This window comes from Echinops telfairi, unplaced genomic scaffold (genome assembly GCF_000313985.2).
Source record: "Echinops telfairi isolate 266 unplaced genomic scaffold, ASM31398v2 ScPeMD7_7424;HRSCAF=8462, whole genome shotgun sequence".
Taxonomy (NCBI): Eukaryota; Metazoa; Chordata; class Mammalia; order Afrosoricida; family Tenrecidae; genus Echinops; species Echinops telfairi.
Window position 1 is genome coordinate 51,441,382 of NW_022111324.1, and position 21,310 is coordinate 51,462,691.

The window sequence follows — 21,310 nt, forward strand, 5'->3', positions numbered from 1 at the left end:
TGCCACCCCCGTCCTGATCTTTTGGGGGGCGCAGAGGGTGGCCCACAGCTGGAGTGCTTTGGTCAGGCGTTGAGACTGGTGCTCTCATTCGGCCTTGGCTCCTGAACGGTTGGGCTGTCCCCCTGTCTGACCCTGTGCTCAGTCTGGGAGATGTGTGGTGGGCTGGGCTGGGGTGCACAGATTCAGCAGACCAGGGACTCTAACAGAGGCGGGGCTTGTGAGCTGGGATGTATGTCCTCTTGGGGGAGGAAGGATGGCAGGTGAGTCGGGCCAGGAGGGGGATTGCGATCAGTCCAGGGCCAGCAGCTGGCAGCAACATCCCGGGTGGGCCCCCTCTGGAGTCCTGAGGGCCAGCTGCCCTCACCACTCGCCCAGGTAGTGCTTGTCCTCTGGCTCTGGGCCCAGCTCGAGGGCTGCAGAGCACAGGCAGACCGGGGGACGGGCGAGAGTCCCAGTTACCAGTCTCTGGGGTCCAGGGCGGGATCTGGAAGGTCAGCAGCATCCTCTCCTGGACTGGTTTCCTGTCGAGAGCTTGATGGAGTCTGTGAGGTAGTTCTCCAAGATGCTCTGATACTGGAAGAGAGAGAAGACTCAGGGCTTATGTCCAGAGGCTGGGCTTTCTGTGGCCCCCATGGTAATGCTGGGAAACTGAAGTCCAGGGAGGAAGGGCCACTTGCTTCCCCCCATCCTCCTTCCTGCACATCCCGCTCCTCACGTCTTTTCTAAGGAGCCCAGGAAACAGCTGGGCGAGGGGTTCGGGTCCCCTCACTTTCAGGCGGGTCCCATAACTCTCTCTTCTCCAGAGGGGACAGCCTACTCCCCACTTCCTCTGAAGAACACCCCCTCTACCCCCTCAACACCCTGTTCACCTCCCACCTGGCACTGGAAGCACCCAGTCAGCCCTCTGTCCCTGCATGTCCTGCCCCTCAAAATAGACTCGATGTTTCCACTGGGAAACATCTTCTCTGCCTGATCCCCCAAACCCCTCTTGTTCCCACCAGAGCCCAGGAAAGCCCTTTCAGAGTCCGACAACACTCTGCTCACCCAGCTGAGCGAGACCTCCCACCCCATCTCCTTGGCTGCAGGGGGATCATCCTGAAAGGAGATGGCATCTGTGGTCTGAAGGGTTCTTAGAGGACCACATCTCCGTCCCCTGCCACGGCTCTCACAAGCCACAGGGCGCAGCGGCATCCCTGTTGCTCCTACGGTTGGCACTGCGTGGGAGAGCGAGTAGTCAGGAGTGTGGCCAGAGCAGGGCCAGAACCTACTAGGAGATCCGTCTGTCCTTCTGAAGGGAGAACTTCCAGGGACAGGGCTGTGCCTTCTCTCTGATAGTTCTCTTGCCGGCTGCCCAGCAGATGCTCAGGGAATAGCTTGGGGGCTAGGTCACCCACCCACCAGACCAAGGTCAGGCTTCAGGAAGGGATGCCAGGCCCAGCTTCCTGTGCCCTGATGATGTCTCATGAGAAAGTCCATCCGATACTGCATGACTCGCCTCCAGGGCAGACAGCTCAGGGCCCTGAGCCTGGGACTCGGCTTTTGTGCACAAACAGGCCAAACCAAGTTCACTGCCATCGAGTGGGCACAGACTCATAGGTCACCCTCTAAGGTGACCGGAAGGCAGAGCTGCCTCTGTGAGTTACCGAGACTGTAATTCTTCATAGGCGTAGAAAGCCTCATCTTGCTCCCGAGGAGCGGCTGGTGGTTTCGAACTGCGGGCTTTGCGGTTAGTGGTCCAACTTGTAACCACTAGGCCGCCAGGGCCCTTCATTTTAATGGTAAATGCGGCTTCACGCAGTGCGTTTGTCACAGAGCGAAGGTTTGAGGCCACCCACCCTGTGCCGGGCAAGTCTGTGTGTGCCATTTCTCCAGCGGCACCTGCTGCGTGGCGGTCAGGTAACGCTCACGACATTTCAAATGTCTTCAGAATGCTCATGCACACCTTGCAGACAACAGTCCGGGGGAAATGTAACTTTTATGTGCATCTGCGAAACCCAAAATGTCCATGTGCAGGGAGCTGAGACCTGCAATATCTCTGGGCTGCACTTGCAGCCTGTTTCTTGGGGGTCCCCCTCTCACACTTCCTCCCTGGGAGGGTCTCAGGGCTGCAGAGCTCTGAGTCAGCCTGGATGATGGGTCTAGAGACTCTAGACTGTCCCTCAGAAAATTCTTTAGAGTTGTTAGAATTTCATTTTATTTTTCCTAACTAGGAAGAATCCGTGCTGGCTGGGGTGGGGGGGTGGGGGGGCAGTCTGTACTCTTCAGAGGAAGGCCTGTCCCTCCCAGAAGTTCTGAGTAGATCCCTGTGCTGCACACGGGTCTCCCTCTTCCTCCAGGGGGCACCAGAGCCCACTACATACAGGCCTTTCTGAAGGTGTCCAGGCCTCCTGCCCTGCTCTGGGGAACAGAGAGCCAGCCCAGAGGCTCCTGGGGAGACGCAGCGGGGCAGCGTGGGTACAGCGCCCAGCCCAGGGGGACAGCTCCGGCTTCCAAGGCCTAGACACGAGCTGGCCGTCCAGTTGTCCCCTTTGCTCTGAGTGGGGCCCTTCATGTGAACGGAGAGCTGGAGGGTTCTGAATCCCCTAGTGAGGGACGAGGAACCGTAGCAGAACATCACTGTTAAAGCAGCCCCCCTGCACCCCCACTTTATACGAACGGATTAATTCATCCCAGCAAGGCAGGGCTTTGAAGGAGGTCTCTTATTATGTGGCGTCTTCTGGCTCCACTCTCTCATCAAAAGGGGCCCGCTGGTGTATTGGGGATGTGTCAGGCGGCTAACGGGAAGGTCAGCGGTTCGAAACCACCGGCCTCTCTGCAGGAGAAAGACAGGGCTTTCTACTCCTGTAAAGAGTTACAGTGTCGGGAACTCACAGGGGCGGGTCCACTCTGTCCTGCAGGGCCACTGTGAGTCAGCATCAACTCGATGACGTGAGTTCGGCTTTTGAATTTCCCTCATCTGGGGAGTCCCTGGGTGGCACCAAGGGTTAAACACCTGACTGTAACCTCAAAGGTTGGTGAGCTTGAGCCGGCCCAAAGGCACCGCGGCAGGAAGGCCTGGCCATCCACTTCAGACCAATCAGCCACTCGAGACCCTGAGGACCGTCATTCCACTCCGACACATGCGGGCAGGGCTGCGGTGAGTCAGAAGCCACCGGACAGCGGCAGGTTTGGTTTTCCGGCTTTCACTCATCCTGAAACCTGAGGAGCCCTTGACTGGGGTCGGGGGCTTTCCTACCAGGGTCTTTTGGAGGGAGGGGCAGGCTCTGCTAGTTTAATGCTCTGATGCCCACCCTCCTGTGACCAGTAGACCCAGCTGAGATCCCAGAGCCCTGGAGCCCTGGGCTGTAATCGAGTGACCCTGCTGGACGCCAGACTCTTGGGATGGGGCGCTGAGCCTCTGCTGATGTGCAGGACTACCGGCCAACATGAACTCTGGCTTGGGTGGGTGTGAGAAACTGCCTCGCACAGCTACCTCGGCCAGGCTGCCGGTCTTCACGCTGGTTCTTGGAACTCAGTCCACCCGGAGCTCCATTGTGCTGTAACTTTATTACCACCTGATAAGGGCAGCTTCTCGGGTTTCCTGCCAACCTCCCCATGTTACCTTTGGGCTATCAGCAGGGTTCTTTCCTGCAGGCCCTGGTCCTCCGGGTAGCTTTCAGTATGGAGGACACGCTGGTGTGCTGCGGACACATCCGGTCAGTGGAGGGGCAGCTAGGAGCTTCTGTGCCCACCTCCTCGCACCCCCAGCCCCAGCCCGGTCACCTCCGTGGCCCTGCCATTAGCTCCTGGGTCCTGAGGACCTCGTCCAATGCCTGCCACGTCCCCGAGCAGCTGCCCGCCAGCCCACTGTCCTCCTGCGCACGGCACGATGGGCTTGTGAGTGGAGAACAAGGGACCGGCTGCAGTTACCCAGCTTGAGCAGGGCCCGCGGGGTGCAGGTGCTTCGGGAAGACACAGCCCACACTCTCAGAGCAGGTGGCTGTCGCTCTTTAAGGGCAAAGGTATTCCTGATTGTAGTCTGGAATCACAGGACCCCCTGATGGTGGAAGGCAGACAGCCATGTGTTAACTGAACACCTGCTCTGGGCTCTCAAGAGAAACGACTCAGGAAGCAGTGTCCAGCCCAGAGCTCACTGCGATTGCCGGACAGGGCCACCCAGCGTTGGCTACAGGTCTCCACCTGGTGTCTCACAGGGACCTTGACTGCAGTGTGCCCCCAAGGACCCTGCATCCCCTCCTCCAGCCACGTCCTGCAGACTGATTCCCGCCTTGGCTCCCAGCAGCACTGGGAGTGCGTCAGCCCCCAGTTTCTTCAGCGAGAAACCTGGAAGCCCTCGTCTGCTGCGGATTTCCTTCTGCCGCCATCGGGCTCTCTTGAGCCCCTGGGTGGTCTGTCTCCTGAATCTCCTTTATCTGCCCTTCCTGTGGCTCCACCTTCCCCTGCTAGGACTATTGCCTAGCACCTTTTGCCCCTCCCCGCCCTTATGGATTGAGTGGTGTCCTCCCCCGAGACCAGAGTTGCAATCCTAACCCTTATTGCTGTTGATGCGGCCCTGCATGCGAACCACATGTTCTTTGCATCGATGATATTATGTAGATGTCTGGGTGTGTCCTCAACCCAGAAACTTCCAAGTGATGCAAAAAGCAGGCCAGACACAGAGGTGGGCACTTCCCAGGGAAGACAGACACCGTGTGTGGGTCAACAGGAACCAAGGGACACCTGGGCGGCCAACAAGAAGGGCCGGCCCAGCAGAGACCGTGATTTGGACTTTGGGCTGCCAGCACTGTGAGAAAATGCCTTTCGGTTCTTTAAAGTCACACATGATAATTCAGACACCTCCCACAGGGCCCGCTCTCTCTGTAGCTCAGAACCCTTCGCCCCCATTAAAAACCAGCAAACCTTAACAGTTCACCAAAGGTGACGTCCAACAAACATAGGAAGAAATTCTCAGGATCACTAGCCATCCGGGACTTGCAAACCCAAGCAACGATGATGTACCATCTGACACTGGCAATGACAGCCAAGATCCAAGCCAAGCGACCGACAAACCCCCTCCAAATTGGGAGACAAATGCTGGGGAGGAGGCAAAGAAGTTGGAGCCCTCGTGCCCGGCTGGGGGGACTGCACATCTGTACCCCTCCTCCCCCCCACTGTGGGAAAACAATACGGCGCTACCTCAAACCGCTGGGAAGAGGAAGGTCCTACGGCCCAGCCATCCCGCTGCTGAGTGTATATGCTAAAATAGGAGGACTCCAGGCACGAACAGACAGATGCACACCCATGGTCATCGCCCCACTGTCCACACGGCAAGGAGACGGAGACAAGCTAAACATCCGTCTGCAGAAGGATGGATAACGAATACTTGCATCCCTCCAACCACGGTGGCACCTGCAGGCCCTCAGCACGCTGGACCAGGCCGCCGAGAAAGCAGCCATTCGCAAGAGGACACCGTTTCTGAGACCACTGCTAGAAGGTGGAACAAGAGAACAACCAACCCAAGACATAGGCCTTCCTAGCAAAGGGAACAGACTCTGGGGATTGTCAAGAGGGAGGGTCAAGCCACAGGCTGGACCATCGACTCAGGACTGCTTGGGTGAAAGGGGGGAGGGTGGGCCTTGAGAGGGAGAAGAGACATAATCAAGGAGCAGACTAGTGGGGGCTGTGTTAGTCTGGGTACATTAGAGAAACAAAGCCACAGAAACTCATGTATGAGAGAGTTTTATGTAAAGGTTAAGTGCGCATCAAGAAAACATCCCAACCCAGTGCTGCCCAAGCCCACAAGTCCAACATTAACCCATATGTCCAACACCAGTCCACAAAGTCCTCCTCCATCTCACAAAACAGACACAATGATGCCGACTGCAGGAGGAAAGCCGAGTCAGTGAATGTGTAAGCATCTCAGTGCTGGCAGGGGTCATGACATGGGTGCTCCAGCACCCAGGTCTGCATCGGGTAGGTCCATGTAGCTTCTCCTTGGGGATGTCTTGTAGGAAGTCAATCTTGCAAGCTGAAGCAGGGAACTGCTAAGGCAGCTGCACCCTGGTGCGACCATCACAAAGCAAGTGACCAAGAACTAGAAAGGCGAGGCTCACCGAGCCATTTATCCCTCCGCCCTTCAATTAATCCCATATGTGTTTATCAGCCAGGCTGGCACAATAAACTAACTACCTCAGGGTGGTGGTGACACTGAAGAGTAGTTTAAACTGCTGACTAGAAAGCTGATGATCTGAAATGTGCCCCCCCCCACACCTAATGTACAATAAAAAATGGCCAAAACAAAATAGAACTGTTATGGAATGTTCCCTCTGTGCTATTTTATTCCCACGTGACGTGTGAGGGGGCTTCAAAATGTTGGTGGGGAAATGCCGTTACTTTTCCATCCCATGTTTGCCCACCAACTTTTCGAAACACCCTCGTTTTCATCATCTGCTCTTTGAAGACAGGGAAGGACGCTGGGAGGGGAAGCTCTCTGTGATGGACGGTGATGACCCAAGGTTAAGAGGCTGCTCTGCAGGAAGAGGGCCTGGGGAACCGCTCCCCTAACACTCAAACTCCCTGCCATTGAGTCAGTGCCCCTCACAGGGACCCTGGGAGACAGGGTCACACTGAGCCTGTGGGTTTCTGAGACCGCCACTCTCTACCGGAGTAGAAAGTCTCATCTTTCTCCCAAGGAGCAGCTGGTGGTTTCAAACTGCTGACCTTCTGGTTAGCAGACCAACACGAAACCACTACACCACTGGAACTCCTCCCCACACACATTACAGCCGAGAAAGCACTGTGGAGAAAGCACTGTGGAGCGGTTCTACTCTGAAACCTGTGGGCTCGCCATGAACTGGGGGCCGACCATGATGGCAGCTAGCAAGGGGAACGGAACCAGGGGTATGCTTGTTGACAGCAGGTGGGTCCTGGCTGAAATCACAGAATGCCAGAGTAAAACAGAATCACCTGTTTTTCTCAATTAGGCAAAGGCCTGCGGCTGTGTGTATCATCAGAAATTATGGATAATGTTCCGAAGAAGGGAAATTCTACCACACTTAATTGTGCACAGGCAACAGTTGTGCGTTGACCAAGAGGCAGTAGTTTGACTGGCACACGGTAGGGTTTAGGATCGGGAAAGGTGGGTGGCAGGGCTGGGTCTTTGCACCATACTACGTGAACTGTGTGCTGAGCACGTCCTCTATAAAGAAGTGTACAGCACAAGGGCAGGAAGAAGACTCATGAACCAGCCTGACAGGCAGAGGAGACCCCCCTGTTTGCTGAAATTCCAGAAGCACTTACTGATGAAGGTCAAAGACGACAGCCTTCCGTACGGAGGACACCACCCATCCCGCCTAGCCCTGCTTAGCCTCCCAGATCAAACGGGAAGCGCGTGCTCGGGTGGTATGGCAGTAGACTAGATTACATGCGCCTCAGCATAGACCAAAGATCCTCCCAACGGGGATAATGAAGGAAGAAGAAATTAGGGTTGGCAAGGATTTCATTTAACTTGGTTCTATAATCAATGCCTGTAGAAGCAGCAGTTAAGTAATTAAGTGACATTTTGCAAAAAGACCTCGTTAAGTGTTAAAAAGCAGAGGGGTCACTTAAAGGCTAAGGGCAGCTGACGGAAGGCATGGTATTTCCCCTGGCCGCGGTGCCTGTGGGAGCTTGGCAGTGCGTAAGGAGCACCTTACTCATCATGGATGTGTTTGAATCGTGGCGTTGGCAAGGGATATTGAAGATATCTTGGGCTGCCAGAAGGACAAACAGTTCTGTCTTGTAAGAAGTACAGCCAGAATGCTCCTTCCGAGTGAGGATGACCAGACTTTGTCTCGTGTACGTTGGGCATGCCATCAGGAGGGATCCGTCCCTAGAGGACATCATGCTTGGCAGAAAGCAACAACAAAAGTCACCCACTCGCTGCCCTCGAGTTGATGCCGACTCATAGAGACCCTACAGGACAGAGCAGAATCACCCCGTGAGTTTCTGAGACTGGAACTCTATACAGGAGGAGAAAGCCCGTGTGGTAGTTACAGAATCTGTTGTCAATTTGAGACTTAAGAGTGAAGGCGTGGAGGTTAGCCTGTCAATCAGGTTGCAGCTTGACAACCTCATTTGCAGGCACTAAGGAGATTAATAGCTGGCTGGAGGCGGGACACACACACACTCACTCCCTGCGTGCGAGACATTCATTCCTGCAGACAAGACACATGCAGCTAGCCTAGAGCCCTGGAGCTGGAGAAGCCACGTGGAGACCCCTGCCAGTGCTGAGATGCTTACACCACCACTGGATCCGCAAGACTTTCCACCCACTGGCCTGTGATCTTCCTGCATTCGGCATCATTGTATGTGCTGCATGAGTCTGAAGGGGACTTTATAGATTGGTATCAGACATATGGGCTAATATCAGACTTATGGACTTGATCTGGACTGGGCTGGGATGTTTTCTCAATATTCAATTGCTCTTGTATACATATATGAGCATCTTTCTTATACACATATGAGCACCTATGAATGTGTTTCTCTAGTCTACCCGGACCAACACAGCCTGTCTTTCTCCTAAAGAGCAGCCACGGTGGTTTCAGATATGCAGTATGCAGCCAGTGCACCACCAGGGCTCCATGCTTGGTGGAGGGTGATCCGAAAAGAGGAAGGACCTTGGAGAGGGACTGACACGGTGGCTGCCAACAGTGGGCTCCAGCCCAGCAAACACCGTGTGAGGCGGGAGCAGGACCGGGCGGGCTTCTGTTCTGTTGTCCACAGGGTGCATGGGTCCGAACCAAAGGAGTGACACTGCTGCATGGCCCTCGTGAGCGTGCTCGTTTCCATGGGAGCTGTTTCTCGTCCAGAGTTCTGCACCATGCTGATGCTGCACAAGTGATGCCCCCTGCTCGCTGCCTGTGCTAGAAAGCTGGAGCTCAGGGCAGAGGATAGGGAGTCCTACCTCCTGGGTGGGCTCACAAGGCCGTTTGTGATCTGGTCCTTGCTGACCTTGCCCTTACATCCTTCCACGCAGTGTTGCCGACTCTTGAAGAGAGAATGCAGGGTTGGTTCCTCGCGGGTGCTTGCCTGGCCCTCCCCCAGAGACCTCACACAGCCCCTGTCCCCCAGGCCTGCAGTAACACGTCCCCACCACCGGGTGGTGTCAAACACGGTCTCGACCTCAGTTCTGGAGACGGCTGGATTCCAGTTACTTCCCACTCACAGGGGCCGAGAGGGCAGGATAGACCATCTCATAGCTTCCCAGGCTGTCCTCTTTACGGAGACTGGTAGCCAGATCTTTCCTATCGTGGAGCCTCTGGGTAGCTTTGAAGCAAGGTTTAAAACGGCGTTTTCCGCTCCAGCCATGGCCAACAAAGAGCCACAGGCGCACACCTGAATTTGTAAACGGTGGGTGTGCCGAACGGGAAGATGGTGGGTCGGTGTTCTGCTAGGAATGTAACTTCGCTCTTAACAAACAAGGGCCACGCACGCACGAGTTGCATAGCAACCAAAGCTGCTGGCAAGAAGCGCTGGGAAACGGCAGTGCCCCAGCAACGGTGGCAGCCAAGGGCAGCCAAGGGCGTGGCTTTGAACCTGTGTCGCTCTCCACAGTGCTGGCAAGAATCCAGGCGGCTCCACCAGGCGTCTGGAAAGGGTCAGTGTGCTTTTCCCGCACCCCCATTCCAGGGTTTTCCATCTGCCATCTTCCCCCATCCAGGTACTCTTCTGGTACTCCCAGAGTTTACAAGTCAAAGTCTATTGTAAACTCTCTGCAGGGGCATGACTGAGGGAGTGCCAGCCTGTCTCCAGGCCTGGGGTGACCCACCACCCTGTTGGTTAGCGGCTAATCCCTTAACCGCTGTGGGACACCGGCTCCTGGGTGGAGAGGCCCAAAATCAAGCTGTCCTCAGGGGCTAGGACATGCCCCTCTGAAGGCTCTAGGGGGAATCTTTCCTTCCTCGCCTCTTCCTGGCTTTTGGGGGTCACAGGCATGTCCTGGAGCTGTGGACTCGGGGCTGCATCTCTCCAGTCTCTGCCTCTGTCATCACGTGGTTTCCTCCCGGTGGCTGGATCTGGGTATCTCCACATTTTTCTCTCCAGAGAAGGAAACCAGTTATTGGATGTAGGACCCACGCTCATCCAGAATGACCTCATCTTAACTCAGCGGTTCTGAACCTGTGGGTCGCAACCCCTTTGGGAGTTGAATGACCCTTTCACAGGGGTCGCCTAAGACTATATGTCCAATGGTCTTAGGAACCGAGACACTGCTCCTCTATCCATCTCTAGGTGGGTCTGCCCACATTCAGACATGCCCACAGAGGGGGTCACCACAACCTGAGGAACTGTACTAAAGGGTCGAGGCATTAGGAAGGTTGAGAACCACCGTCAACACCATCACAACATAACAGGTGCATCGAATACCCAGGTCATCCAATCCCACTGACATTTGAGTCTATTCGGGCGCAAGGGGACTCCACAGGGTTTCTAAGGCTGTTCATCTTTAAGGGAGCACACAGCCTCATCTTTCTCCCATTGAGTGGCTGCTGGGTTTGAACCACTGACCTTGTGGTTAACAGACAAACCCTTCTCCATGGCTCCCTCCAAATAAGAAGGATAACATTTCGAGAATAAGGATGCTCCTTCCCCAGAGAGGTGGATGCCTGCCACACGCACATGCTTTGGGGGTGGATTACGCGTTGGGGAATCACTGTACCCTGCTTGGGGAGGCTTGTTTGCCACAGCTCACCAGGATAACCTTCCTGGGGTAAACCCAGAAGACAGCTCAAGCAGCCACACCTGGATCTCAATTCCACACCTGGAATTGAGTCGCGAGCTGCTTTGGCGTGGGTTTTCTAGGATGCGAGTCCTACGGGAGCACATCACCGGGTCCTTCTCCCTCAGAGTTGCTGGGTGCATTTGAACTGCTACTTTTGGGGTTAGCAGTGGGGCACTTAACCACTGCACCGCCAAAGCCCCTGAGAGCTGACTTTACTGACAACGAAATGAAGTTCTAGGTCCAGTCCTGGAGACGGACACCTCACTGCCTCCCCCTAACACGAGACAGTGGGGCTGGAGGCTGGCAGAGGTGGGGAAGCATGAGAATAGTGCTCAGGACAAACTCAGGGTGAAGACCCCCAGGGGTAAGGCTGCCAGGTGTGCAACTCCATCCTGGGCAGCTGCTGGAGGGGCAGCCCCTGGGCTTGTGCCTGGAGCCCTGCAGCACAGGGCCAGACAGGGGCTTCCACCTCCTCCTCCCCCTCCTCATTTCTCCTTTTCCCAACTCAGGGCTCGCTGCTGAGATTACCCTCTCCCCTCTTCCAGGAAGTCCACCCTGATTAAGCATGACAGAATGATGAAGCAAACTGAGCACCTCTGTGACCACCTCTCATCGCCCCTCTCTGAGTTTCCAAACGCACATCCAAAAGGCATTCAACCCTGCCACTGCTTCCCGGAAGTCGTCTATGATCCTACCCGCCTGCCCTCTCTTCTTCCCACTGCAGTGTGGGTGGTGGGCTCCTTCTCAGGGCCCCCAGCCAGTCTTTCCCTACCATAGACATCCACCACCTTCAAATTGATGCTGACTCGTAGAACTGCCCCTGTGGGTTCCTAGACTGTATGTCTTCATAGGAGTAGAAAGATTCATCTTTCTTCCTCGGAGCAGCTGATGGATTTGAACTCCTTACCTTGCGGTTAGCAGCCCAACACATAACCCGCGATGCCACTAGGCCTCCTCCCCCACTACCACCCAGTACAGTATTGTAGTTATTCTGTGTACATCTGAATCCCTCAGGAAACCCTGGGGTCTCCGAGCCCTGCACAGTGCCTGGCTGATAGGACACACAGAAAACATACTTGTTGAATGATCATACCAAGGGGTCTACATCTACTCATCCTTTTGATGAAAAACTTTCAGCAGCTCCTGCCTGTTAGACAGTCCACTTGGACAAACACTTCAAGGAAAAGAGAGTTGAGCCGGGTCTGCTCGTCTCAAACCCTCTCCAAGTTCCACTCTCTCTTCCTCCCATTGTCCACAAAAGGCTTGAAGTCCCGCCCACCATAGGAGGCTCCTGGTTGGTGCAGCCAGGAGGGTGATCTACTACTGATGGAAGCGTTGGTTGTTCTGCAGCGGTGCTGCAGAAGAAAGGCCTGGCAACCTGCTTCCACGGAGGTTGCAGCCAAGGAGCCCTGTGCAGCCGTTCCTAGTGGGGCCGACTAGCTGGCAAGGGGGTGGTTTGGTCTTGGGTTGAGGTGAGTCCCCAAAACAAACAAAGTCACTGCCATCGGGTCCATGCTGACTCACAGTGACCCTATGGGACAGGGTAGAACTGCCCCTGGGGGTTTCAGAGACTGCAACTCTATGGGAGTAGAAACCCCCGTCTTTCTCCCAAGGAGCCAGGTGGTTTTGAACTGCAGATCTTGCGGTTAGCAGTCCAGCACATAACCACTATGCCACCAGGCGTGAGTACAGGACTCGGTGATTTTCAGAACTTCCGCACATACTCTTGCCAGATCAAGGACTCTGTTGGCACAGCGGCGACGTCTTGGGCTGCTAACCACCAGGTCAGCGGTTCAACCCCTCCAGCGGCAGACAGATGAGGCTCTGTGCTCCTGCCGGGATGTAAAGTCTGGGAAACCCAAAGGGGTGGGCCTGCTCTGTTCTAGCAGGCCGATGTGGGTCAGAATGGACCGAAGGCCGTGAGTGAGACCGTGCTCCGTGTCTTTACAGCTCGGGCATCTCTTGTTCTAGAACTGGAGTACCAGGGAGCCCACTCAGCAACGGATGACCTGAGATGAGGAACAACCTTGCCTCACCCACACCTCTGCCTGTGTCTACTTGATCCCTCGACGGGGTCCTCACTGGCAGGTCCTGCGACCACAGCCACTCACTCACCCTGGACAGGGCCCGGCCGGCCAGCATCTCAAAGGCCTGCACCACGTTGATGTTGTTCTTGGCACTGACTTCGAAGTAAGGGATATCCTTCTCTTTGCACCAGTCTTGGGCTACCTCCTGAGGGACCTGAATGAGGAGAAGAAGCGATCAGTGTTTCACCGTCATCTTCGTCACCATCAGCCCCAGCATTGCGCTCTCTCCATCCATCATGCAACATCAGCCCATCCTCACGATACCCACCCCCCCACGCTTGCCCAGCACCCCAGCACCATGGCAGTGGGCCTGCAAAAGAGTGGTGGGAATGTGGAACAAAAAGATGCTGACAACTTCCTGTGAAATTTTTTGCAGCCCCCCTCCCATCACCATGTCACGCTCCAACCCCCCACCCCCTTTTCCGTGTGTCTGAGACTTGACACGCGGTATCTCTTCCATTCTCAGTGTGGGCTCTGAGGGGCTATGTACATGTGGTGGGAAAGGACCCTCGGGCCTGCAGAGCTCCGAGAGCTGCCTGACGCGCTTGCGCAGGGCTGCGCGGGGCTTGGAGCAGGGCCTGGCAGGACTAGGATGTTGCCTGAAGCCCTAAGGCTGAACCACGGAGCGTCTTCCTACCGCTGGCTCCTTCTGCAATCCACCCTTTGCAGCGCCCACGAGCTCCCCTGCCCGCCGGCAGCCGTCGTTAGGTGTCAACCAGTCAGTCCCGACTCCCGACAGAGTGAAACGCTGCCCATTTCTGCGCCAGTTGCACCCTGGCTCCTCGTTCAAGCCCATGGTCGCAGCCACCATGTCAGTCCGTCTCATCGAGGGGCTCCCTCGTTCTCCCTGTCCCTCTGCTCTACATATAACGTGTACGATGCTCTGGGGTCCTAAGGCTTGAAGGTAAACAAGCGGCCATCTAGCTGAGAAGCAACAAAGCCCACAGGGAAGAAGCACACCAGCCTCTGTGATCATGCGGTGTTGACAGGATCAGGTATCAGCGTCAAAGACCCAAAACAAAACAAACAAATAAACAGAAGCATATCAATGGGAGTGATGGGGAGGGCAGAGTGGAGACTCAAAGCCCATCAGTAGTCAACTGGACACTCCTGTCAGAGGGACCACAAGGAAGAGACGAGCCACTCAGGGTGCAGTATAGCACCAACAAAACACAGCCTCCCTTTAGTTCTGTAATGCTTCTTTCCCCTCCTCTGCCCGGCCCCACTATCATGACCCAAATTGTATCTTACAAATCTGGCTAGACCAGAGCATGTACACTGGTACAGATAAGAGCTCGCAACACAGGGAATCCAGAACAGATAAACCCCTCAGGACCAATAAAGGGAGCAGAGATACTAGGAGGTTAAGAGGGGGTGGTGGGCAGTAAGGGAGAACCGATCAAAACGATCGACATATGGCCCCCCTCCCAGAGGGATGGACAGCAGAAAAGTGGGTGAAGGGAGATAGCAGTCAGTGTAAGACATGAAAAAAAAAGAAGAATTTATAAATTATCAAGGGGATGGGGGAGGGAGGGGGAAAATGAGCTGATGCCAGAGGTTCAATTAGAAAGAAAATGTCTTGAAAAAGATGCTGACAGTGTATGTACAGATGTGTCTGATGCAATGGAAATATGTATGGATTGTGATAAGAGCTGTATGAGCCCCCAATTAAAAAAAAAGATGTTAGCTTGTAATGCTATTGATTTGTACTTGACTGCTGAGGAAAGGGCCTTGTGCTTGGTGATGTGAACCCCTTTTCCTGTGAGTCCCTAGATGGCACAACTCGTACCGCCACCTGAGGGGTGGAGGTTTGAATGACCCAGGAGCACCTCAGAGGAAAGGCCTGGCTCTCTGCTTCTGGGACATTAGCCACGGACAATGCCCTGAGTCATCTGCGGACACCCACGGGTCACTGGGAGTCGGCTGATTTGATGGCATTTTTTTTTAACACCCCAGTAGATTTTAGGACAGAGCCCTGGTGACCCAGTGGTTAGGCACCTGGCTGCTAATGGAAGCTTGGTAGTTCAAGCCCACCAGCTGCTTCCTGGGGGGAAAAGACGGGACAGTCGACTTACTTGACGATTCTGTGGGCGTAACTGGGAACCCTTTAGCACAAGCCCACCCTGTCTAATGGGGCTGTCCCGAGTCAGAACAGGCCCCGTGGCAATGGGCCAGCACCTAAGGAGTTCAGAGGGCTCATGTCTTTGAAAGTCTTGAGGGCAAGGACTTAGACTTGGACTTCTTGTCACTCCTTCCCATGCCATACCCTGCAGCCCACCCCACTTCTCCCTGGAGCGGAGCATGGTCCTGGGCACCTAGCCGGCACCTGAGAGCCGCAGACAGCACTTCCGCCTCACGGGAGAGAAGGAAATGGAGGGGGTCTGCTTCTCCGGGAGGTAGGGGGTTCTTTGTACTCCTTAGCAGAAGCCCAGGCTGGTGCAGGTCCCTGGGCCCTGCTGATCTTGGCTGACCCTTCTCTCCCACTGGGCAGTGACTTGGCCTGCCCTGGTGCCAGGTGATGATGGACCTCAGTTCCCCCTCGTGTCTCTTTATAAGGAGCCCCGGGGTGGCACAGAGCGTTAAGTACTTGGGAAAAAACCCAAAGGTTGGAAGTTCGAGTCTACTCAGGTGCCTTGGAAGGAAAGGCCTGGTGATCTCTGTCCAAAACTCTAGTCGTTGAACTCCAATGGAGCATCTACGTTGATACTTGTGAGGCCGCCGTGAGTCTAAATCAACGCAGTGACGGCTGATTTTGGTGTGTTTGGCTTTGTTGTACAAGTGTCAGGCGTTGGGATTTAGAAAAAAAGAAGCGATGTCAGTTGTTCCCTCAATGTATTTTAGTGTGCTTTTTCTTTCTGTTGACATTATTCTTTCATTAATTAAGAAAACCCCCTGCCTTGTCCCAGTCCATCCCTTCCCCAGGCCCACTGCAACTGAGTGGAATTTCGGAGGCTGTAAACCTTTATGGGAGTAGACAGCCCCATCGTTCTCCTATGTAGTGGCTGCTGGGTTTGAACCACTGACTTGGTGGTTAGCAGCCAAAAGCCTAGCCCACTGTGCCATCATCTCTATGCACTAAGCTTGCTGCAGGACGTATAGACTTTGTTTCCTTAAGTCTTGCCAATAGGAGTAACCTCTCAAAGCCCCTGTGTGGCCTCGATTTCAGAGGAGGGAACCGGGGTGGTTCCAGGGCACACTGACAGCTGGTGGGAGGGGTGGGTGGAGCCCACCATGTCTGGGTGCAGAAAGATGCGCCTTCCCTGGTTCTCAACTCTTTCCCACTGCACTCTGCCAAGTGAAGACGGGCCTTCCCTCTGCACCCCCAAGTGCAGAATGCATTGCCTCTCAGCCGGCTCCTAGTGGCCCTCAGAGGGCAGGGCTCCTGCCTCTCAGCCAGCCTTCACCATCCCCTTTGAGGAACTCAGGTATGGGCAGACCCCTCTGCCAGGGCTGGCGCCAAAGGCAGCCTGTGCTTCAGCAGAACGGGTGAGGGCAGTCGCTTCCTGGCTTGTGGATCCTCAGTCTCTGAATTAGGCTTAGAGTCACTGCCCTTCCCCACCCAGTCACTCCTCTCCACTCCCTGTCGTTGTCATGGTGATGCCTCTGCTGTGGGACCCAATTCATTCCAAGTTCATTCACTGAAACGTTTGAGAACTGAACATAATCTTCCCATAAGAAACCATGGAAAACCAAACAATTGATTCTGAGGTTCAAAAATTACACTTACAAATTCATTTTCCCAGGACCTTAACACAAAGTTAACAGCTCTACCCCCTAAAACATGTAAACATCCAACCATGCATCCGCCCAGGCATCCATGCACCCACCCATACATCCACTCATCTATCCATGCATCCACCTATCCATCCACCCAACCATCCATGCACCCACCCATGCATCCATGCACCCACCCATCCATCATGCCCACCCATCCATCCATGCCCACCCATCCATCCATGCCCACCCACCCATCCATGCATCCATGCATCCCTCCAATACACTTGATGGTGTCAAATGAGGTCTCACTTCTCCTATCACTTTTCTCTATTTGCATCATTTTGAAACTATAATTCAAACAGGACCATTAGTTCCCCATTACTCTTCTCTGTCTGAAACACAGAGAAAGCTCCTTTTGGTATCACTTGGGCTTCACTTGGCGCAAGTGTGTCTTCTCCATTTTAAATCAGCTTCTGCTTTGTTTCACATTAGCAGGCAATGATCAAGCTGCTCTACTCAGTGTCACTGTAATGGTGCACACCGTCACAGTGGGCCTGTGGGGCAGAGCAGCAGCCAAGCGCGAGCCAGAGGATTTAGATTATGCTTATGTTAATCAAAGGAGTCCTGATGATGTAGTGAGTTACACATTGGGCTGATAACCACAAGGTCAGCAGTTTGAATTCACCAGCCTCTCCAAGGCAGAAAGACGAGGCCTTCCACGACCATACAGAGTTCCAGTCTTAGAATCCGTAAGAGGCAGTTCTCACGCTGTACTTACAAATGCTCGACACGTCTCTAGGTAGAGACGCTCTCCTACGGGATAACTCAGACTCCACTGAGCTCTGACTCCTGCCTACCTCTGATGCCTGAACTCTTCCACTCCCGTCTCTACACACCAAAAACCCCTCTGTTTTCAGCTCGCATTGGGCTGTTTCTTGCCTTTGCTCATGCTGTTTGTCTCTCCTAGATCCCACCTCCTCCAGGAAGCCCTTTCTAGGTTCTGAGCTCCGGTAGAAGCCCCTCCATTGTGATCCTCAAATACTCAAGGCATGTCCAAACAGTTGGTGAGCAAATCTGATGATCTTTTCCTCCCATTTTTAGTGAACCTTTTGACGCTGCCTCATACCATAGCTATCTTCCAAAATGTGTTCCCCTAAGCTGTGAGATTCTTGAAGGAGCCCTTGTGGCCTGGTGGTGACAATTAGGCTGCAATCCCAGGTCCAGTTTGGAACCACCAGCGGCTCTGAGGGGGAAAGTGGGGCTTTCTATCCCTGTAAACAGCTGTAGTCTCAGAAGCCCGTTGAACCCTGCTCCAGAGGGTGAGTTGGCATTGACTCGTTGGAGGGGAGTTTGAGAGTGATATTCTTGAGGCCAGGGCTGTGCCTGGTTCGTTCTGCTTGTGAGGGACCTAACACCATGCCTGTCACCTAGGAAACACTCACAGTGCTTGCTGCGGAGATAAAGGAGGGAGTGGTACCTGTCGGTCCGCCAGGTCGATCTTGTTCCCCAGCACCACGATGGGGTAGGACTTCTCCACGGGGGCGGTCTTGGCCAGAACGTCATCCCGCCAAGTATCCAAGGCTTCAAAGGACTCCAGGTCAGTGACATCGAAGGTCAGAATGCAGCCATCAGAGCCTTTGTAGAACGTGGACACCATGGAGCGGAACCGCTCCTGACCACCTGTGTCCCAGATCTGGGGGGAAGCAGCCGCCCAAGACAGCCAGGATGAGTCACTGAAGGCAGGCCCACCTGGGGCATCTTTCACCAAAGCTTCCTTTCTTGGTAAAAGCCTCCATAGAGATGCAAGAGGTTTTCTGCTCACTTGGACATCTTGCATGCACAGAGCCGCCCTGACACTACTCTTTCACCTCCACACGTCTGTCTCTCTCCTGCTTCCTTGCCTCACCAGCACGGGGGGGGGGGGGGGGCACTCTCCCTAGTCCACAGATGTGGAAATTTGGACTTTGGGAATGGCTTGCCTAAGGCTACCTGCCAAAAATATGCCCCGGGGAACCAAGACTAGGGGATCTCCCCACTCCTTGATTAGTGCTCTACCTTGAGACTGGGGACTAGCTGGATTTTTCCCCGCCCCCCACCAAAAAAACACACAAGACAGTCAATTTTTTAGACTTTGTGGGCCACACAGGAGCCGTGATGGTACGGTGGGCTCACTGGTGCCCTGCTACCCGAAAGGTCGGTGGTTTGGACCTACCAGCCCCATCCTTGGGAGAAAGATGTAGCAGTCTATTTCTGTAAAGGTTTACCACCTTGGAAACTCTACAAAGGTGTCCAACATCGATGAGTTGTAATCAGTGCGATAGCAATGGGTTGGTTTTTTTACGGGCACTACCACGGCTCTGTGGCAACCACTTACCTGTGCCATGGGTGTGTGAAGGCAGCTGTCAAACTCAAACTCAAATGGACTCCCTCCAGTCAGTTCTGACTCCAAGCGACAGGCTAGAACTCCCCCTGTGGGTTCCTGAGACTGTAACTCCTTATGGGAGTAGAAAGCCTCATCTTTCTCCCATGGAGCGGCTGGTGGTTTGGAACCGCTGACCTCACGATTAGCAGCCTAGCTCGTAACCCACCGCACGATCAATGTCAAGTTACAAATGGATATGGCTGTGTGCCAATAAAACCTTATTTATAAAAACAGGCATTGGCCCATGAGCTGTACTTTGTAGAACCTCTATTGTAGACCATCTTAGTCCCGAGAGCACTGTGCGGCATGAGTGGCTATCCCGGGAGCTGGGGCAGTTTCCAGGTGTGTGCAGAGGGAAAGGGGGGGCGGCTCACCTGGAGTTTCAGAGTCGTGTCACCAAGGCTGATGATCTTGGAGAGGATGCTGGCCCCCAGTGTGGTCTGGTAGTCCTCGTAGAACGTCTTGTGCACATACTGGTGAAGAAGCGAGGTCTTCCCCACACTGAGGAAAGGACACAACAAGCAGAGACGTGTGCATCCATGCACACGCTCAACACACACCCCGACCTCAGCATCTTTTCCTGCTCCTGTCCTCCTGCCTCCCTGTGACCTTCAGTATGTCTAAGACCGCTGAGACACGGGAAGCCGACTGCTCCCGGAAAGATGGACAACCTTGGAAAACCCTACGAGGCAGCGCTACTCTGTCCCATGAGCTTTTTGGGGGTTTTGGTTTTTAGGGAGCAGTAGCTCTCCTTTTATCTATGACATCCAAGTTGGATTTCGAGGCCCCAGGCTCAGACTCTGGCAGTGCCGGACCCTGGCTGGGATGAAGACAGTTGAAGCAATGGGTACAGGCCCCTGAGCTGTGTCCAGTGGGCAGGGGGGCAGTGGTGGCTTGGTCTGCTCCTGGTGCTCAGGCATGTGGAACAGTGGGTGGGGCTGGGTCCAACCCAACCCCGCCGGGCCCCCTGCAACAACTGCTGCTGCCCATTCCTCTGGCCCCCGCCAGCAGCTCCAGCACCAGCAGGAGACAACACGGACTGGGGTTCGAATACGGGTCCACACCACGTCCAAATCACAGCACATCCGATTTCACAGGACGCTCTGTGGACATGAAGTGCTGCAAGCCTGTCTTTGTGAACTAGAGGCCGAGTGACAAGGAACCAGGGAGTCGTTTCTGGAAGCAGGGGCCAGTTTGAGTGAGCAGAGGGGTGGAGAGACTTAGTGCTCCATAGCCATGCTCAGGGTGTGTGTGTGTGTGTGTGTGTGTGTGTGTGAAGAGGTGGGAGGGCAGGAAGATGCTAGGTGACTTGCCTAATTCCCATAGCTACTTACTGCAGGGCTGAGACCACAGACAACCCCCCCTCCCCAAGCCAGTCTCACCCACACACCCAACTCAGATCCCTCCTATGAGATAGGGTGTCCTTGACAGTGAATCAGAAAGGGACTCATGGGGTGTGGGAACACACCCAGGAGGTCTCCCACCCATTCTCCACCTCCCTTGGGCTGAAGGCGAAGCCCCCACCCCACGCGGGAGCTGAGCTTGCTTTACCCCAGGGCTCCGATGATGATGAGTTTCAGGTCTACCTTCTTCTTGGGATTCATGGAGTGGCCTCAGAGCCTGCAGAGGGGAACAGAAGTCATCACATGTTGGCTCGAGTCCCCTGCGGCCATTGTCACTACAGCTGGCCCCTGCTTCCCCCTTCCTTCTCAGAAGTCCACAGTGCAGCCCTGAGGCTTGAATGGGGAGGGGTGGGGTGATTCCTAGAAAGAGGCAGATGACTCAGCCGCCCTGACCTCCCCTCTCCCTGCCTTTCCTCCCCTGGGAGCCCTCCAGAGGGCTGGAAGGCTGGGACCCCCAGAAGACAGGTGCATCTCTCACCCTTCAGCACCACCAGCCCTGCCTTCGGAGACAGCAACAGCAGACACACAGACGTCAAGCCCGGAACCAGGGACGACAGAGGACAGTGCAGAAGGGAGATGGGAGGGCAGGACAAGGGCTCCATTGTCAAGGCTATTCAGCATGTCCCTCTCCCCTGGCAGAATCCAAGGGCGCTTCCCTAATGCAGCTGGTGGGCGGCAACGGGGTCCTGATTTCGGAGAACCTGCTGGGTGAAAGGCTGAGAGCCTTGGAAACACCCCTGTGCCCCACTGTGAGCGTCTGAAAGGCGGGTGGTTTGTGTCTGTGGATGCTGCTCCCTGCATGTTTACATGCAGGCGCCGCTAAGAAGAGACTGAATAAGTGAGCATGATTGAGTAGTTGTCCAAGTGCAGTTTCTTTAGCATGTGATGATTTTAACTGGGGAAGATGCACAGGATCTAAAGGCCCTTGAGTCAATGCTTCGAG

The 21,310-nt window shown here is 54.7% G+C and overlaps 1 protein-coding gene across 1 annotated transcript in view; it reads right to left on the reverse strand.

Moving 5' to 3' along the window:
• Window positions 1–10: 10 nt before the first annotated feature.
• The window catches only part of RAB7B (RAB7B, member RAS oncogene family), a 33,305-nt gene continuing 12,005 nt past the window's right edge, over window positions 11–21,310 (reverse strand). The window contains exons 2-6 of the mRNA XM_045298139.1: window positions 20,516–20,584; window positions 19,339–19,465; window positions 18,020–18,235; window positions 12,854–12,979; window positions 11–573 (exon numbers count right to left, since the gene is read on the reverse strand). Coding sequence (XP_045154074.1) covers window positions 493–573; window positions 12,854–12,979; window positions 18,020–18,235; window positions 19,339–19,465; window positions 20,516–20,568 — 603 coding nt within the window. The 5' untranslated portion in view covers window positions 20,569–20,584 and the 3' untranslated portion in view covers window positions 11–492. The remainder of the gene's footprint in view (window positions 574–12,853; window positions 12,980–18,019; window positions 18,236–19,338; window positions 19,466–20,515; window positions 20,585–21,310) is intronic.